The sequence below is a fragment of the Vulpes lagopus genome, chromosome 23, assembly GCF_018345385.1.
Source record: "Vulpes lagopus strain Blue_001 chromosome 23, ASM1834538v1, whole genome shotgun sequence".
NCBI lineage: Eukaryota > Metazoa > Chordata > Mammalia > Carnivora > Canidae > Vulpes > Vulpes lagopus.
The window spans coordinates 20412080-20431221 of NC_054846.1; the positions used below are offsets into that span (position 1 = coordinate 20412080).

General features: G+C 36.8%; 1 protein-coding gene across 2 annotated transcripts in view; it reads left to right on the plus strand.

Annotated features, from left to right (window-relative positions):
• OTUD4 (OTU deubiquitinase 4) overlaps positions 1-19142 on the plus strand; it is a 45238-nt gene that overhangs the window by 13795 nt on the left and 12301 nt on the right. For both annotated transcript variants that reach the window (XM_041738246.1, XM_041738247.1), the window contains exons 4-14: positions 725-771; positions 1448-1520; positions 3571-3652; positions 5395-5527; positions 8259-8316; positions 8552-8669; positions 8764-8828; positions 11453-11547; positions 12749-12852; positions 12972-13158; positions 18359-18521. In XM_041738246.1, the coding sequence (XP_041594180.1) occupies positions 725-771; positions 1448-1520; positions 3571-3652; positions 5395-5527; positions 8259-8316; positions 8552-8669; positions 8764-8828; positions 11453-11547; positions 12749-12852; positions 12972-13158; positions 18359-18521 (1125 nt within the window). The remainder of the gene's footprint in view (positions 1-724; positions 772-1447; positions 1521-3570; positions 3653-5394; positions 5528-8258; positions 8317-8551; positions 8670-8763; positions 8829-11452; positions 11548-12748; positions 12853-12971; positions 13159-18358; positions 18522-19142) is intronic.

Sequence of the window (19142 nt, forward strand, 5' to 3'; positions counted from 1 at the left end):
AGTAGAATATGTAGGCTTTCTTTAAAAAAATTTTTTTTAAAAAACTATTACAGATAGCTACAGTGAACATCTTTGTTTATGTACACTTTTGTGGACATATGAAATACTTTAGGATAGATACACAGAATTTGAATTGCTGGGTCAAAGGGTATATGTAGATACTTAAAATTTTGATATATACTGGCCGTTTCCTTCTAAAAGGCTTAAAGATGTAAAGTGACTCCTCTAGGGCTATAGTGACTATAGAATTTCTATCTCATATCAAAAAGATTGCTAGTACACTGTTCTCTTTGTACTTTTAATTACCCTAAAAATAACAGACCTACTCCTTTATTTCTTCTGATTCCTGAGTTCTCCTTCTATTCAGCATCTAATTTTTGGGGCATATAACATGTTCCAAGCTCTGTCCTGGGTGCTAGGAGGTTAGAGGACAAAACCCTTGCCTTCAGCAGGTTCTCCACTTGGAGATGCTACTCCATGGTCTTAACACAACAATCATGTCACCTTGTGTTACTGAATATTTTCATATAGGCTTAGGCTATTTTTGTTTTTAAGTAGCTTTTTAGTTATATAAGGTCCATTTTATATACGTGTTTTCATAATCACAATACTAATAATATTATTGGGCTTTTTCTAGCTCATTAGGTATATTGTACAAAAGTATGTATTAAGGTATTGTAGAAGTATGAGATACTTAAGTGACAACTTTTTTCTTCAATTACAGGAATGGGTTGGACAAGTGGAAATAAGTGCCCTTTCTCTTATGTACAGGTAAGCACTGTAGTAACATAAGTAAAAGAGTGAGTGGGAAATTAGCATATTCCATTATATTAAAATTATTAAAATAGCAAAACAGTTTTATGCCTTGATTGTGAAACATCTTTTCTAATTAAAAAAAAAAATTAAGTGCACCAATTAGATTTTGACATTAAATATGCCAGCATTTAGAAATTGTAATTCTCAAAATATTTTTGGAAAGGAGTACAGACATTTTTCCAGGCTTATAAATATGATTATCACTTATTAACTTGATAGAGGAATGATTTCCTACTTTGTCAGGGCTGGTAGCATCAGATAGGCACTAGAAACAGAAGAAAAACACCATATTACTATTAAACTACGTTTGTCTGGGAGAAGAGCAGGTGAATGCTTAATTTTTTCTTTTTGAAATGTCTGTATAAAATTTTGTCTTCACAATTTCTGTTATTTTAGAGTCTCTTTTTAGAATTATATCTGAAGTTAATGTATTTGAAGTTTTACTTTTTTAAAAAGGTACTTTCATATTGGTGTTTTACAACTTACTGTATTTACTATCTTGTTGACTGCTCTATCTCTACTGCCTGGAACATGGCTTCACACATATTAGGCTCTTCGTGAATGAATGAACAAATGTTTTTAAATCAGGAAATATGTTTCCTGAGAAGTAATTGCTAAATTTTATTTTCAGGAAAGATTTTATAATTTATCGGGAACCAAATGTTTCTCCTTCACAAGTAACTGAAAATAATTTTCCTGAGAAGGTAAGAATTTTTCTAAGTGTTTCTAAAGAATTTAAGTAAAAGAAACACTTACCACCTTGACCTTCTAAGCTATAATTTTAAGGTGACCTTTTGAAATACTTTTGTAGGAACATTATGATAATTTTATTTAAAGTTCCTGTTAATCATTATTGAGTCATATTTTGTATTTGTTTTTTTCCCCACAAATCACTGTGTTGAATGCTATCAGAACATTTCACGAGAGGGAAAAATCTTGAGATACTAGTGTAGATTATTAACTAGACTGTTTTGCATCACTATAAACGTCAAGTAGTAAAATAACTTGTGAAAGCAAGTTCTGCCATTGTTTCCAAAAATACTGGGTAATAGTAATATATTTTTCCTTACAAAGATAACTTACTGGCTGAGGTGTTATTATCTAGTCACAAACTGCAATCAACTGAAAAATTGAGGACTAGAAAGGGAAAAAAAAACCAACCCTCAATTGATTTATTGTTAAGAGAACTTTGTATTAATTAGCTGTTTTAGAATCATCCAGGCCAAGTTGAAGTGTTTTGTCATCATGCTATGGTAAGGGGGAGGGGAATTGAATGAAGTAACTACCTTTTATAAAAAGGATTTGAGAGTTTCTAAGGTGCTTGGCTCTGTATTAGGCCTTTCCCATACAGGTTTTGGAATATGACATAATCCAAACAAAATCAGTGTGTATTTCTCCTTGCATAAGTAATTGACTATTTATTTAAATTTTTAAAAAATATTTTATTTATTCATGAGAGACACGTAGGCAGAGACACAGAGGAGAAGCAGGCTCCATGCAGGGAGCCTGATGTGGGACTTGATCCCCGGACCCCAAGATCACGCCCTGGGCCGAAGGCAGGCGCCAAACCACTGAGCCACCCAGAGATCTCCAGTAATTGACTATTTAGAAAGTACTTTAAAACTATAAAGCAGGAAAAAAAAAAAAACAAAAAACTATAAAACAGGGATCCCTGGGTGGCGCAGTGGCTTAGCACCTGCCTTTGGCCCAGGGCGTGAGCCTGGAGACCCGGGATCGAATCCCACGTCGGGCTCCCGGTGCATGGAGCCTGCTTCTCCCTCTGCCTGTGTCTCTGCCTCTCTCTCTCTCTCTGTGTGACTATCATAAATAAATAAAAATTAAAAAAAAAGAAACTATAAAGCAGCGGGCAGTCCGTGTGGCTCAGCGGTTTAGCGCCGCCGTCAGCCTGGGGCATGATCCTGGAGACCTGGGATTGAGTCCCCTGTCTGCCTGCATGGAGCCTGCTTCTCCCCCGCCCCCCCCCCCCCGCCCCTGTCTCTCATGAATAAATAAAATCTTTAAAACAACACAAAATTGTAAAGCAGCAGAAAAAAATTTACTTTTGATTGTGCCTCTCAGAGGTAAGCATCTTAATAAGGTTTTGGATTATTTAGTATTTTCTTACATCTTTTAACTGTCTTTTTTAAGTAGTTGAAATTGTGTTGTGTATATTTTTTTGTGATCCCATAAGCATTTCCCCAGGTCATTAAGAACTTTTTGATTTAATAGCTGTGTAACATTTTAGCATTGGATATACCATAGTTGACCACATCAAAGCCTAGGTTGCTTCTAAAATAATCTTTTTCTTTTCTTTTCTTTTTTTTTGTAAAGATTTTATTTATTTATTCATGAGAGCCACAGAGAGAGAGGCAGAGGCAGAAGCAGAAGCAGGCTCCTTGCTAGGAGCCCAATGCGAGACTTGATCCCAGAATTCTAAGATCAAACGACAGGCAGAGGCTCTCAACCACTGAGCCACCCAGGTGGCCCAGTAATCTTTTCTTTTAAGTAAGCTCCATGCCCAGCATGCAGCCCAATCGGGGCTTGAACTCTGGATCCTGAACTCTGGATCCTGAGATCTAGAGCTGGGCTGAAATCAAGAATCAGACGCTTGACTGACTGAGTCACCAAAGCCCTCCTAAAATAATCATTTTCTATTTGGAAATTACTAGCAATTCAGAAAAATTTGAGATAAAAGTTTCTGTGTAAGTTTCATAAATGAAGGACTGAAAGGTGTCTTTAATTTTTTCCTTTCAGGTATTACTGTGTTTTTCAAATGGAAATCATTATGATATTGTCTATCCCATAAAGTATAAAGAGAACTCTGCAATGTGTCAGTGTGAGTATCACCCTTGTGTTTGTATAGGGAGTTCTATTTCTAAGCTATACAGTCTTAAATGCAAACAAGTCTGTTTTGTTGTATACAAAGATATACTAAGAATCTTAGGTTAGGAAAAATACTAATACTGTAATAAAAACATGTTTGACTAGGGAAAAATGGAGCTAGTAGCTTGAGTTTGACTTGTAATTACAGAGTTCTTTCCTGCAGTAATTCATTTCAGTAATAGAAACACAGAGAGAGAAGCAGAGACATAGGCAGAGGGAGAAGCATGCTCCATGCAGGAAGCCTGATGGGGGACTCGATCCTGGGACTCCGGGATCATGCTCCGAGTCAAAGGCAGATGCTCAACTGCTGAGCCACCCAGGTGTCCCCATGTGTGTTTTTAAAGCTGTTGGTCTAGGGCTTGAAAATCTGAATAAGCAAATCAAGCATTTATTTGATTGTTTTGCCTCTAGAACAAGGTTTCTTAATCTTGGCACTACTGACATTTTGGGCCGGATAATTCTTTAGAGCTGTTCTGTGCATTGTGGGATGTTTAGTAGTATCCCTGGCATGTACCATGTAGAGAGCTCTCTTTTCCATTGCAACAAACAAAACAAAATCTCTTCAGATTTTGCCAGGAATTTCCTGGAAGGATAAAAATCCCCTCTTCTTCCCAAGTTGAGAATTACTGCTCTAGTAGTTCCTTTCTACATTCTTACCCTTTATCATCTGACAAAATGCACATCACTCATACAGAGCATCAGTGCTAGGAATGTAACAAATTTTTCCTCTCTTGTTCAGCTTGTGGTGATCAGTAAAGATATGTGTAATGTGTAATGCAATTAGAAATTGATGGATCTGTTTTAAGTTGTGAAAGTCTAGCTGTCTGTATCCTGGACTATGTCCTCCTCTCCCCAACTGGTTAAAATCTAGACATTTCAGCTTTCGAAAGGCTAGCTCATGGAGCCTACCTTACCTGTACTTCTCAGTGCCTGTGGGTTGGATGATACCAGGAATGGAAGAAAGGTGATCTGTGAGAAGGTGGTCTCCTTGGGGACTCATTTAGAGGGTGGGCACCTATTGTTGATGAATTTTTAGTTTCATAAAGATCACTGCAGTATAACCAAGTGAGATTCCCAGATACCATGTGTAATGTCTTTGTGACTGTTTGGTAATCTGTATTTTCTAGAGGTTTTGTTTTGTATTTAAAGCAAAAAAAGTTGATTATGCTTCTTTCCTTTCATGGCTGCTCAGAATACATTTTTTAATAGTTGTCTTTTGAGTCCCTCATGAAAAGTTATCCTCTTCTAGGAATCTTAATGTTTCTGTCCATGTCTCTTAAGGTTGAGCAGGTTGTGTGACCTCTAATTCTCAAGTTTCCTAATTTGTACTGTTAGAATAATAATACTTTGCTGTGCCAGGGATTAAATATGAATATATGTAAAGGCTTTGCACAGTGCATGGAATGCAGTAATTGCCCAGTATGCATGTTTAGGTTTTACTGTCATACTTGTTTCACGGTTGTGATACTGTTTTGTGTTTTAAAATGGCAGTATTTTATGTAATGATTTCAAATTAATTATAGAGATAGAAATTCTAGTTGTTTTCTAGGTAACTTTTTGGTTACATTGTGTTATTGATCATAAAATGTTATAGGTCCCCTAGTTAGGATTTTGGAAACCTGTGCAATAGATATTGTCAATTTTGTGTTAAAACATAAAATTAATGTTGCATAACATTTCTCTTATTAATTGCAGCTCTCCTTTATGAATTGTTGTATGAGAAGGTATTTAAAACTGATGTCAGTAAAATCTTGATGGGACTAGACCCCTCTGAAGTAGCTGATGAAAACAACAGTGAAATATCAGATTCAGAGGATGACAGTTGCAAGTAAGAATGAATTTAAGTCCTAAAATACAGTGCCCTGTAAAGAAACAGTTCAATAAGGAATGTGAGGCATGGAGTTGCCTCACATATTGAGGTATCATGTATTCCTAAGATATAGCAGTTTGCAGTACAGGTTTCTTTTTTCTTGCCACTGATTTAATCTAATTTTTATTACAGGACTGTGTTAGAAAGTTGATGTTTTTGGTTGATAGGCTCTATTTCTACATAATCTAGATGTATATGTGTATAATAGATTAAGCCTTGCCTGTATGTATTGTAAAATTTTTAAGGTCAACATGTCATTTGTTTGCATATCCAGTGACGAAAAAATGACCATTTTATTTCTGTGACCATATTGTTTCCTTACTTTAGATAATGCCTTTCTCTTTCTTTATAGAAAATAATCCCAAGTTGGGGTACAAGTATGTGAACAGTTCTGGATAATGCCTCTGTTTCGGGTTGTGAACAAACACCTTTTAACATAGAGTCTCTGACGCTTTTATTTTCCACACAGGATGTGTAGGGTAATGGTTAAGAGCTTGGGGCTATAGACAGCCAAATCTGGTTTCAGTCCTGGCTTCCTTGCAAGTAACTAGACTTGGGGCAAGTTATTGAAGTTCACTAGGAAGCCCCAATTCTGTATAAAATTGAGATATGTTAGTATTTCCTTGAAGGAGGGAATTTGTAAGAATTAAAGGAAATAGTGTGTAATGTGTGTAGTCTAGTTTCTAGATACTGTGTCCAACATTTTTTAGTTTTTATTAACAATATTAAAACATTTACTCTCTATTAGAACCTACCCTGTTCCATTCCTAGTGAAGATAAAAGTATTTTATTCCTAGTGTGTGGGAGTATGAAAGTATCCTCCTTGGTATTACATACTGTAAATGGAATCAAGCTTTAGGGTATCTAATTCTTTATTAAATACTTGAAATCTCTCTCCTTTTGTCTGAAATACCAGGCATTTGTTGAGTTACATTTTTCTGATCCTTATTATTATTTTTTAAAGATTCTATTTATTCTTGAGAGCCACAGAGAGAGAGAGAGAGAAGAGAGAGGCAGAGACACAGGCAGAGGGAGAAGCAGGCTTCATGCAGGGAGGCTGATGTGGGACTCGGATCTTGGGACTCCAGGATCACGCCCTGAGCTGAAGGCAGGCACTTTAACCGCTGAGCCACTCAGGCATCCCATTCTGATCCTTTTTTTTTTTTTTTAAGATTTTTTAAATTTATTCATGAGAGACACAGAGAGAGAGAGAGAGGCACAGACACAGGCAGAGGGAGAAGCAGGCTCCATGCAGGGAGCCTGACATGGGGGACTCGATCCCGGGTCTCCAGGGTCACACCCTGGGCTGAAGGCGGCGCTAAACCACTGAGCAACCCAGGCTGCCCTAAGTTGAAGAAGTTTATGAGGAAAGTTGTGTTCATTGTAATGTATAGTCTTTTTATTCTGTGCTAGTGTGTAGCCCGTGGAACATGGAAGCCTTTTATTCCTCCAAAGATTTTATTTATTTGAGAGCGAGAGAGTGCACATGCTGCAGGCATGCACAAATGGGACGGGCAGAGGGAGAGGGAGAATCTTGGGCAGACTCCACACTTAGCACAGAGCCTGATGTGGGCTAAGTCTCATGACCCTGAGATAATGACTGAAGCTGAAACTAAGAATTGGATGCCCAACTGACTGCACCACCCAGGCTTCCCAACATGGAAGCCTTTTTCAAATTAACTTTTGTCGAATAAATAACGTTTCTTTTCACTTGCATCATGTCTGGCTTAAGGAGGGTAAGACTTCAATTAGGGAAGAATGCTGCATAATTATGGTACACTAAATAGGCATAGTTAGGTAATAAGGTGGAAAGACCAAGGATGTCATATTGGTCATCCTGAAGTAGTGGGGATTATGGGTAATTTTTTTTAGTCTAGACTATAGATACTTGGGGTCTCTTAAATATTGCTGCATTTAAGGACAGGTTTGGAGATTGTCCTGAAGACTAGAGATTGACTGGAGGAATTATAGGACAGAATACTACAGGTAGTCTCATCTCCTCTTCCATTCAGACTGCCATCACTGTGTTCCTGCTTTGCCAATTTCTTGGCCACCCCAGAGTCTTTTCCACTTGCTGTCCTCTCTGCCCAGAATACTCAATAGTCATTTGCTATTAACACCTTTATTTTTATTTTTATTTTTTTTTCTATCAACACCTTTAATTCTTTATTCAGAAAGGCATCTTAGCAAGTCCTTTCTTCATCTCAGTTTTTACTATTCAAACCTATGTCTCAGCGTTATTTCTGCGGCCTGAACCCCACCCCACTGCATAGATGGCACTTAAGACCATCATTTCACATACTGATTATTTACTTAGTTTGTGTCTGCTCTAATTAGATAGTTGTGGAATATCTGCATTGCATATTGAAAGGAAATTTTTATATTAAATGTTTAATAAACTCAATTTTTCTGTCTACCCAAATTTCAGTTTTGTTTCTGTTTTCTTGATGATTGGCCCTTACACAAAGAATTACTGATAAAAGTTTTGATTTTTATCTTAATATGCATACGCGTGTGTGTGTGTTTAAAAATGCATCCCTATACTAAAGCTTGTATGAGCTCACTGGACTGTATCTTTGATTATTTGGGATGTAGTTGTGACTGGAGATTTTTATGTGATGTTAAGATAAGTTATTCATGAACACATTTTTGTACTTTTAATTGTGGTTATATTTTTTTTCCTTTGTAGAAGTAAAACTACCACTGCTAATGATGTGAATGGAGTTAAAGCTTTGTCAAGTGATCAGGTATTTTTTTATTTAATGGTTTTAACTACTTTCTCCATATAAGCACATGAATTTAGTCTTCATTTTTTCTTGTACAATTTTAAGGGAGTCAGAATCATCTGTTTCAGAAAATATTTGGTGACTTCCTAATTTTTTAAGTTTTCTTCTTTTGATTTTACTCTTACACGTATCTCAAACAAAAATGTTTTTAAAAGCATTTCTGTGTTGATTGGACTTCCTGACTTTGTTTGTTTAGCACCCGAAAAACAATGGGAACTCTTCTAGCCTCCCTTTGTCTAGAAAGGTTCTTAAGTCACTCAATCCAGCAGTCTATAGAAATGTGGAATATGAAATTTGGCTGAAGTCTAAGCAAGGTAAGTTAAACAATCTGTGTATTTTCTATAAATTTGCTTTGTGGCACCTGAAAATAATTAAGTCAACTTGATATTATACTGATATTGTTTACAGCTCAACAAAAACGTGATTATTCCATTGCTGCTGGCTTACAGTATGAAGTTGGAGATAAATGCCAAGTAAGTGATAGATGAAGAAGAATATTTCACATGAAATCTTCTTCTTCTTCTTTTTTTTTTTTTTTAAGATTTTATTTATTCATGAGAGACCTAGGCAGAGAAGCAGGCTCCCTGTGGGGAACCTGATGTGGGACTCTACCCTAGGACCCCCGGGGTCACGACCTGAGCCAAAGGCAGACAGACCCTCAACCACTGAGCCACCCAGATGCCCTGATTTTACTTGAAATCTTAATTGATTCTGATAGGAACTAAGAAAAAACAGTTTAAGTTTGAATGTGTTATTAGTATGAGATTTCAGAATATGCTTAATCACATACATATTTTAATAGTTGTAAATATTTAGCTTTTTGACCCATTAGAATACATTACCAAAACTGTATGTTTATAAAAACCATGACATCTCATCAAATGATCCTTAAGTACAGTGTCAGTGTTTGATACTACTTGTTTGAAAGAAGTAACGATAACATCTTAGATTTTTAGATATTTTCATTACAGTTAGCAAATTACCAAAATTGATTCAAACTTGACATTATAGGCTAGTTTTGTTTTATGAAAGTCACCCTGGAAGATTTTGATAGATACAAAAAAGTTTTCTGTAGGATTAAGAAAGAGTGAATAGCAGTGAAAGGAGTTTTGCTGTTTAATTTGAATAAACTATTGTACTGGTCTATAGTAGCTGGTTGTTAAAGGGGAATGTTGGATTAGATCAGTTCTCAATTTGGAGTGATTTCGCAGTCCTCACTCCCCATTTGGCAGTGTTTGCAGAAACCTTTTGTAGTCACAACCTGGGAGGTGCTACTGACATCTACTGGGTAGAAGCCAGGGATACTGCCAAACATCCTACGATGCTCTGAACACCCTCCTTCCCCCCCACCCAAGAAAGACTTGTCCAGTCTCTAGGGTCAATATGCAAGGCTGGAGAAACTGGATAATTTCCAAGGTTCTTTTTCTATTTTTTATGTATGAAAAAACAGTAATATTTTCAAAACAACCTATGTACACAAAAATTATTTGGAGGTAATTTTCATAAAAAATAGTTTTCAGTGAAGTGTTGCCTTTTTAAATTACTTTAAAATAGCCAATGACAGACATTTTTCCTTGCTCTTGGAGGTTAACACTCATTTCCTGTGTGGTAAAGTGCCTTGTGAAAAGTATCTGATTGACCAGGATTATATCAGCATCAGTGACAGACTACTACCTTTCTTAAGAACTTAAAAAGTGTTCTGATTCTGAGGTATTGAAAGAAAAGGAAGAAGAGGATATGATTCATTTATGTTCTTCCTTACAGAATTGTTAGAAACGTATTATAATCACAGAACAGGATTATGGAATCTTTTGTTATAGTGATTTGGAAAACTTGGAAAAAACAGAAGAGTGAATCTAGGGCTTAGGGCCTCCCCTCCCTTCTTGCTCCCCCTTAACAGAGGATTACTTCTCTTATGGTGCATTTCTAAAACTGTTATTTGTTATTTTAAATCAAGCTTACTTCCTTTCACGTTGCAGTTGTTTTTGGTCACATAGGTGCTGTTGGTAAAGTAGATGGTAAAGCAGATATTTGAAATAGTTTTTTTCTTTTTTAGAGTATTTTGTTTCTATACCTAGTAGGCTTCTCATTTGGGTAAAATTTAATTGAAATTCTTCGATGGAAACTGCTGTGACTCAAAGGTGATCCTTATTTACTCAAGGATTTAAGGTGTAGTTTAAACTTTCGATATAGATTAACTTCAGAAAGATCTGTTTTATTGCTAGACTGTTGAAGAGAGGAAGGCAAAGTGTCCTTTTGTGGTTAATGAAGGTGGAGACATCAGCTTTAGGACTTGGATCTTCTAAAAGAAGTGGGAGGTTAACTTGCAGCAGTGCTACCTACATCGGGCCCCTAGTGCAGTGATTGGCAGGTGCCCTGTTCCCTGAGTACCGTTTGATTCTGGGAAGAAACCTAAAGACTTCCTCTTGTCGGTTTGCTATTAGGTAATATGAATTGTGTATTAGAGAATATGTCATGGTTCTATTTTTATGGAGAAGAAAGGTCACAGTTACACAATTTAAGTATTGGAAAAGTGAGAAGATAATAGTAATATTAGTTGCTCTCATTTATAGAGTGGTTGCTGTGTACAAGTTAGTAGTGTCCTTTTTGTATATCATATGTACCTCATTCCATCTCCATGAGGCCTATGACCTAGGTACTATTATTAGCTCCATTTTGCATGTGAGGACACTGAAGCATGAAATCAGTAACTTGCCAGAGGTCATATTGCTGGTAAATAAAAAAGACAGGCCTAGAACCTTGGTGTATGTGGTGCTATAGCCCTTTGTTCAGAACCAGGGCATGCTGCCACTTTTGTTTGGAGCCTTGATAGGTTGTGCTCCTACTTCTCCCTGAATTACTGAGAGAAACATTTTATAAAATTTTGGAAGTATAAACAAAGAAAAGTAATTTGGCTAGAGGTACAGAGGTCTGGGAGGTCAGAAAAACACTATGGTGTGCCCTTTTGAACTTGGTTGTGTTTTTAACAGTGTATAGTCATTTTCTTTTTCATTGAAAACAAAATAAAAATTTAAAAGGTGATCACTGATGCAAAGGAAACAAGTGACTGATTTTTCTTTCTGGAATTGTTCAACAGGTCAGGTTGGATCACAATGGAAAATTTTCTAATGCAGACTTTCCAGGGGTTCACTCGGAGAATGGACCAGTTTTGGTTGAAGAACTTGGAAAGAAGTATGTATTGCTCTTCAACTAAGGCGTTTATTGTCTCTCCCACTTATTGTAATCATGAGGATTTCTAAATGGCCCTGTGTGTTTGTAAATGAGTCCAAGATAATTGCCTATGTGTAGAAAATGTATTCGTTTAGAACTCTTCAAGTTCACATTTGTGTTTTCCATGTGAACAGATTTTTAAAAACTTGCTGCTTACAGTTTAAAATGTGTCATTCTTCACAAAGGCAGTTTGGGAAATTGATTCTATCGTAACTGTTAAGTGGGGAGCATTGGAGGACAGGGACCATATTCATTTCGAATTTTCACTTAGTACTGTATTGCATGTACTTAGATTTCCCTAGATGTTTGTCACATGGAGTAGTAAAATGCTGTGGTTGACTTGCTGTGGTTGAGTCTTATGTTATAGCGCCTTTTGTTTCCATTGTCTCTATTAGGAAACAGGGTAATAAGTCACACCTAAAACTTTACTGGGAAAATTTCAAACATAACACAAATCTAAAGAGAGTATAGTAAACCCCACCATAAGGATCTCCCTGTTTTATCAACTAACAGTGTTTGGCAATCTTTTTCTAATCTCTTCTCCCTAACCCCCTTTTTAAAAAATGGGAATGGAATTGAATATTTAAAAGCAAATCCCAGATACCACATCATTTCTTTTTTTTTTTTAAGTGCTGAGCAATTTATTTTTATAAAATCTTATTCTTTTGTTACATATTTAATCTTAAATATTCTTCCTGTCTAAAATGTTCGTTATATTACAACTTTTTCTCTGTTTCTTATCTGTTCAGGATGAGACAGTACCTTATTTAGAATATCTTTGACATCCCATCATTTTTTAATAGATACCTAGATGCTTATATGTTTCTCTAACATAGTAAGAACTCTTCCCTCCCCACATTAACTGTAGTATCATCATCACATTTCACAGAATAAAGTCATTCCTTTTTTTTATCCAGTCTTTTGCTTAGATTGTGTTTAAGGTCTTTTAGTCTTCCATTTTTTTAGGTTAGAAAATATGCTTTTGATTTATGTCATCTTAGTTGATTAGAATTACATCTGGATTGCTAAGTGCTTTGTACTTTAATTTTTAAATAAGAACTAAAACTAATTTATTTTGTAAATTAAAAATACTTATGCAGAATACTTAGGTAGATATTTTTACTAGGAATACCTTGTTGTTATAAGTGTTTTTCTTTTGAAGACACTCCCCGAAGAATCTCAAACCACCTCCCTCAGAAAGCTGGAACACCGTATCAGGAAAGAAGATGAGAAAACCTTCCACTTCTGGACAAAATTTCCACTCTGGTTAGGATTTTATCAAATTAGTTTTTTTTTTTTTTGAGGGTGGAGGGGAGGATGTTGGTACTTGGAATTTTTTTAAATAGGAAAACTATTTAAAAGGTATTTTTGGCTTCTTGTCACAGACATGGATTACAGAGGGCCAAAGAATCCAAGCAAGCCAATAAAAACTCCATCAGCACTACCTCCTCGACTCCAACATCCTTCGGGAGTAAGACAACATACATTCTCTAGTCATTCTGCAGGGTCACAGTCTCAGAAACCCTCCAGTGAGCACAAAAATCTTAATAGGACACCCTCACAGATCATAAGGTAACCTTCCTGAATGTAAGAGAAATATAAATTGAGTGGCATTTCCTTCATCTGCCACATTACATGCATTTAAATTTAAAGTTACAACTTTGTGTTCGTTTACTTGTCTGTACTATAACAGTAAAAGTATTGTTGATTAAATATACCACGTGAGGATTTTAGTTCTGTATAGTTAAATGTTTAATTCTCTTTAAATAAAGTAATTTTAGGGCAAGGCATCTTTTTTGAATAATTTTTCTTCAGATGTTTTGAGAGACCTTATTCCCAGCAAAGTCTTATTCTTGCACTTTTTTTTTTAAAGATTTGTTTATTCATGAGAGACAGAGAGAGAGGCAGAGACACAGGCACAGGGAGAAGCAGGCTCTTTGCAGGAGCCCGATGTGGGACTTGATCCTGGATCCTGGGATTACGACCTGAGCCGAAGGCAGCCTCCCAACCGCTGAGCCACCCAGGCATCCCTTATTCTTGCACTTAATAGTTTTCTGGTAGCTTGCATTTTGTTAAATACTGAATGCCAAATTGCATTTCTATTCCTAGGTTATGAATGTTCCCTTTATATAGGAACTTAACGAACTTAACCAAAATGTTGGATTTACTTTATTCTGATAAGTTTGGGTTGTTTGTGGTAAGTGCCTTATATTAAATGGGCCTATAAGTTTTATAAGTCAGTGTAAACATGCATATTAGTCTGAATATCCAGAGACAAGATGAACTTCAGGATCATAATTTTCCTGTGCAGTGCATTTTATTTTTTCCCTAATCTGCTTTTCTGTGGAGTATATAGTACTTTGGAGAAACTTTGAGAGGATGTGTTTTAGTTGAGGCCGTCCTTTTCATGCAAACTTAGCCATTGGAGCCCCCCTTGTAGGTTACTGTGACCAATGCCTTCGTCCTTCCAAGCTTCCTTTTTCCAATTGCCTGGGCATCAGCTTATGTGCTTCCAAGTTCTGGTCTTAAGTTCCTTTATTTCTGGCTTTTGGGCAGTCCCCTTTCTTGGGAATGTACTTTTCCTTTTTTTAGAAGATATTTATTTACTTATTTTAGAGAGCACACTAATTGGGGAAGGGGCAGGGGGAGAAGGAGAGGGAGAGAATCTCCAGCAAACCCTCATCTGTGTAGGGCTTAATCTCACAACTATGAGGACTCTGAGAACATGGTGTGAGCCAAAATCAGGAGTCAGACGCCTAACAACCACCCAGGCGCCCCCTTAACTTTTTGTCATTAAAGACTGCTTATGTAATGAAGATCTTCAAGGTAGAGTTGTAGGTTCTTAGGCTGAGATACACGAAATACTTGTTAGTTTTCTGGGGCCATGGCAAGGTACCACAAACTGGATGGCTTAAAACCACAGAAATTTATTTTCCCAGGTCTGGAGGCTAGAAGTCTAAAATCAAGTTGTCAGTAAGGCCATATGCTCTTTCTGAACACTCTAGGGGAGAGTGTTTCATATCCCTCTCCTACTTCGCCTGTTGCCTGTAGTCCTTCGTGTTCCCTAGCTGGTGAATGTATCACCCTGGTTTCTGCCTCTGTCATCACGTGGTGTTCTCCCTGTGTGTCTGTTTTTTTTCTAATAAGGATATTAGTTGTATTGGGACCAGGGGTCCCACCCTACCTTAGTATGACCTCATCTTAACCTTAGTATGACCTCATCTTGACTTGATTACTTCTGTAAAGACCCTATTTATAAATAAAATCATATGCACAGGTACCAGGGGTTAGGATTTGAATATATCTGTTTGGAAAGAACAGTTCAATCATGAACACCAGTACTTCATTAATTACATTTTTCTTTTTAGTCTAACAAACTATTATGAATAGGAAATTAATTTATGTTGTTCAAAGTCTGAAACATTCCGAAGTTTGTTCATTCTGGTAATTCTTCCTATCCCTATTTTCCCAGTGATGTAGTTTCCTTCTGTAGAGGCATCCAGTGTTTATAGATTCTTGTGTATCCCTACAAGGATACCTTACATATGTGTAAAAAGTACATATATATTCACAAACCAAAAGTTCTAATGAGAACAAATGGTTAAAATTCAGTCAGAAGAAGGGATGTTACCTCATTCCTGAAGATTGGTCTATATAGACAATCCTGAGAATTAGCCTGGGTAAAGAGTGGTCAGGGCCTTGCATTCTTGGCACGGCCAGAGCAACAGTGCTCAGGGCCATTCAGGGCTCCTGGTGGGTTATTGCTCCCAGCAGACAGAATTGGAGTCATTCATTAATCAACTGGTTGTGACTAAAGTCTTTTTGGACATTAGACTCCTCTAACATCTGTGGAATCTTATTCAGAGCAAGCACAGTACCTAAGAGGACCAGCTTATTTTGAATATTAACTTTTGAAACCTAAAAATGTGAAGTACATACATGAAGGTCATAGACAGAATGAAGATTTTCCTTTAACAAAATTCTCACTTTTTTAATAGATTAGAAAAACATTTTTTTCCCTTGAACACAAAGGTACTCTTTAGTGTTTTAAATATTAAAGAAAATACATATAGGTTACTAAATGGCTGATTTTTTTTTTTAAAGGATCCTATTTATTTATTCATGAGAGACAGAGACAGAGACATGGGCAGAGGGAGAAGCAGGCTTCTTGCAAAGAGCCCAATGTAGGACTTGATCCTAGGCCTGGGGTCACACCCAGAGCCAAAGGCAGACACTCAACCTCAGCCACCGAGACGTCCCCTAAATGGCTGATTTTATACTTTTGTTTACCATAAACTAAATTTATGGCTAGAGTGTTTGTGGTGTTGTATCCAATCTCCTAGGAATTGGTAGAATAATGAGAAAGTTGTGAAATGCCTTTGTCTTCCTAGGATATTTTTTTATATGTTAGCTACTTGATATATAAAAATACTTGCTGGCAGAAGACAGTGTGTATGTAATACATAGACATGAAGCTTTAAAGAATTTTTTTTAAAGATTTATTTATTAATGAGAGACATACAGAGAGGCAGAGACATGGGCAGAGGGAGACTTGATCCCAGGATTCAAGGATCACGACCTGAGCCAAAGGCAGCGGCTCAGCCGCTGAGCCACCCAGGCACCCCAAAGAATTTTTTGATGTTGTAACTAATTATATAGGAACCTCCTTGGATTTGTAGTGTGCCTTCTCCACTGTGGTTGAGAGTGAATTTTGTTAATATATTGAAACAAAATTAGGAGACCACTGATGATTAAATATTCACAGAGTTTTAAAACTAAAGTATGGAATTTCATAGTTAATAGTCCAATTGATTTAAGCTCATTACTTTATCTTGACTTTATTTCTTAAAAAAATTTTTTTTTTTTTAAGATTTTATTTATTCATGAGAGACAGAGAAAGGGAGAGAGGCAGAGACACAGGCAGAGGGAGAAGCAGGCTGCATGCGGGAAGACTGATGTGGGACTCGATCCGGGTCTCCAGGATCACGCCCTGGCCGAAGGCAGGCGCCAGACCCCTGAGCCACCCAGGGATCCCTCTTCTATTTAACACATCAGTTTTGAACTCTTTTAGTTACAGAATAAAATAACTCTAATGTTGGACGTGAGACCTTTATGACCTCTCACTTTTTCATTTCCTACTGGTATTGGTCTCTCTCTTTGGAGATAATAAAATAAATCAGCGCAGGATTGCCACGTATGCTTTCACTGTGCAAGTGCTGAAATAATGTAATGTTGCTGATTATCTCCTTTCCAGCTAACTGCAAATAGGAAGGATTTGGTTCTTGCTGTGTGATGGGTGAGGGTGAGGTGGACAGTTTGGGTGATGGGACACAGTGGTGAGATAGTGTTAGCTTTCCAAGGAAGCCTGGCACTTGCTGAATCCTCTCTGGAGTCTGAGGAAGACTGGTCTGTGAATTTGAGGGTCCAGTTTGCCTTCTTTTCCTCTGTTGAAATGAGGGTGTGATTTTATAATTTATTTATTTGTTTATTTTTTTAAAAAGATTGTATTTTTATTTATGCATGAGAGACACACAGAGAGGCAGAGACACAGGCAGAGGGAGAAGCAGGCTCCCTGCAGGGAGCCCGATGTGGGACTTGATCCCGGATCTCCAGGATCACACCCTGGGCCGACGCGGTACTAAACTGCTGAGCCACCTGGGCTGCTCTAGGGTGTGATTTTATATGGGACTATGTGAGGACATGAAATGGATATTCTTTATATATATACATATATATGTGTATATATATGTGTATATATATACATATATATGTATATATATATATATATTTTTTAATCAGGTGGTATTGTGTCCTCACGTTTTTGTTTTTGTTTAAGATTTATTTATTTTATGGTGGGGGCAGGGCAGAAGGAGAGAATCTCAAGCAGACTCCCTGCTAAGTTTGGAGCCCAACACAGACTTTGATCTCGTCACCCTGAGATCATGACCCGAGCTGAAACCAGGAGTCAGATTTTTAACGAACTCTAACACCCAGGTGCCCTGTGTCCTCACTTTTAAAAGGAAGATTATATGTCTTGACATTGTGACATTGTATTTTTCCTGTATGTTTTGGATTTTCATTTCTACTCTTGTGGAACCGTTAGACATGGTAGAAATAATATTCCTATTGCTTATAATAGTTACAAGTCATAAGCATATTAGAGTTTTGTTATAAGCTACTAAGCTATTCATGGATTTATTGTCATCCTTCTCAGACCATAATTATATTGAGTTGATGGCTGTCTTATCTCTGCAGTTAGTAAGTTAGTATCTAGTCTGGTGTATTTTAATTTTTATTCTTTCTAGCTTTTCATCTCTCAGTGGTATCATCAGAAAACGGGAGAATAGTCCTCGTGTCTGCTTTGAATGGTTGCCCTTAGTACAGAAAATGAGAGTGCTCATGAGATCCAAATTAATAACTTTCCCTTCATTTAGAAAATGAATTTTGTGACAGTATTGGACTATGACACAACAAAGAATATATATAGTGCTTAAATTTCTACCATGATGAAAAAAAGTTTTCAGTTATTTCTATACCACTTGGTACAGTGAGTTATGTTTTTTCTTTTTTTCTCTGTTTTTAGTTTTGACTGTCATGTGGCCTAAACTACAGGAACTTCCATTTTCTAAACATTCATTAGTCAGGCTGCCAAAAGTTCTATAATGTCACAGTGTAGCTAAATTAGTCAAATATTTGTATTGCAAAAAGGTATTTTATTTTAGGTACTCAATATATTTTGTCTTTTTCATGACGAGAATGTTTTATTTGACAGAAAACCTGATCGTGAGAGAGCTGAGGATTTTGATCACACGAGTCGAGAATCTAACTATTTTGGCCTCTCCCCAGAAGAGCGCAGAGAGAAGCAAGCTATAGAAGAATCTCGTTTACTCTACGAGATTCAGAACAGAGATGAACAGGCTTTCCCAGCCCTTTCCGTATGTATGAAAAGAGATTTTAAAAGTTCTTTAGAAGTCTATCCTTAATATAGTTTTTATATTAAACTGTAGTTTCTAATCGTAGACTAGTAATTTTTAAAGTAAAGGTACCTTAAAATTCATGTAGTTTCCCCCTCTTTATACATTTTTCATGAAGAAGATGAGGTTTGAAAATACTACTCGTTGGCAGAGTTGAGACAAGTAAGTTGGTTAGCTCTTCCAGTTTAGTATTTTCTCTTGAACCAAAACAAAAATAAATTTTGCTACCTAAAATTATGTAGTAGAGGTTCACATTCCATAAACAAGATATGTCTATAGAACCAGGAAACTCTTTTTAGTGTCCTTTACTGATCATACCAGGACCTAATTAATACGGTAAGAATTGTCATTCAGTGTTTGCTGTTAGAGGTGGTGTACATGTAATCCTGTGGCTTGCCCTTGCTCTGTGTGTCAGACACCGGGCTGTGATGGATACTTCTCTGATGCAAGACATGTTCTCTACTCTTGGTTTTCTAAATTCTTTTGGGAGAGTTAACAGGGATGGGAAAACAGTTCTCATGTAAAGTGTGAAGTGAAATGCTCTTATGAGGAGGGTTCATTGGCAGCACATGGAGAAAGGTA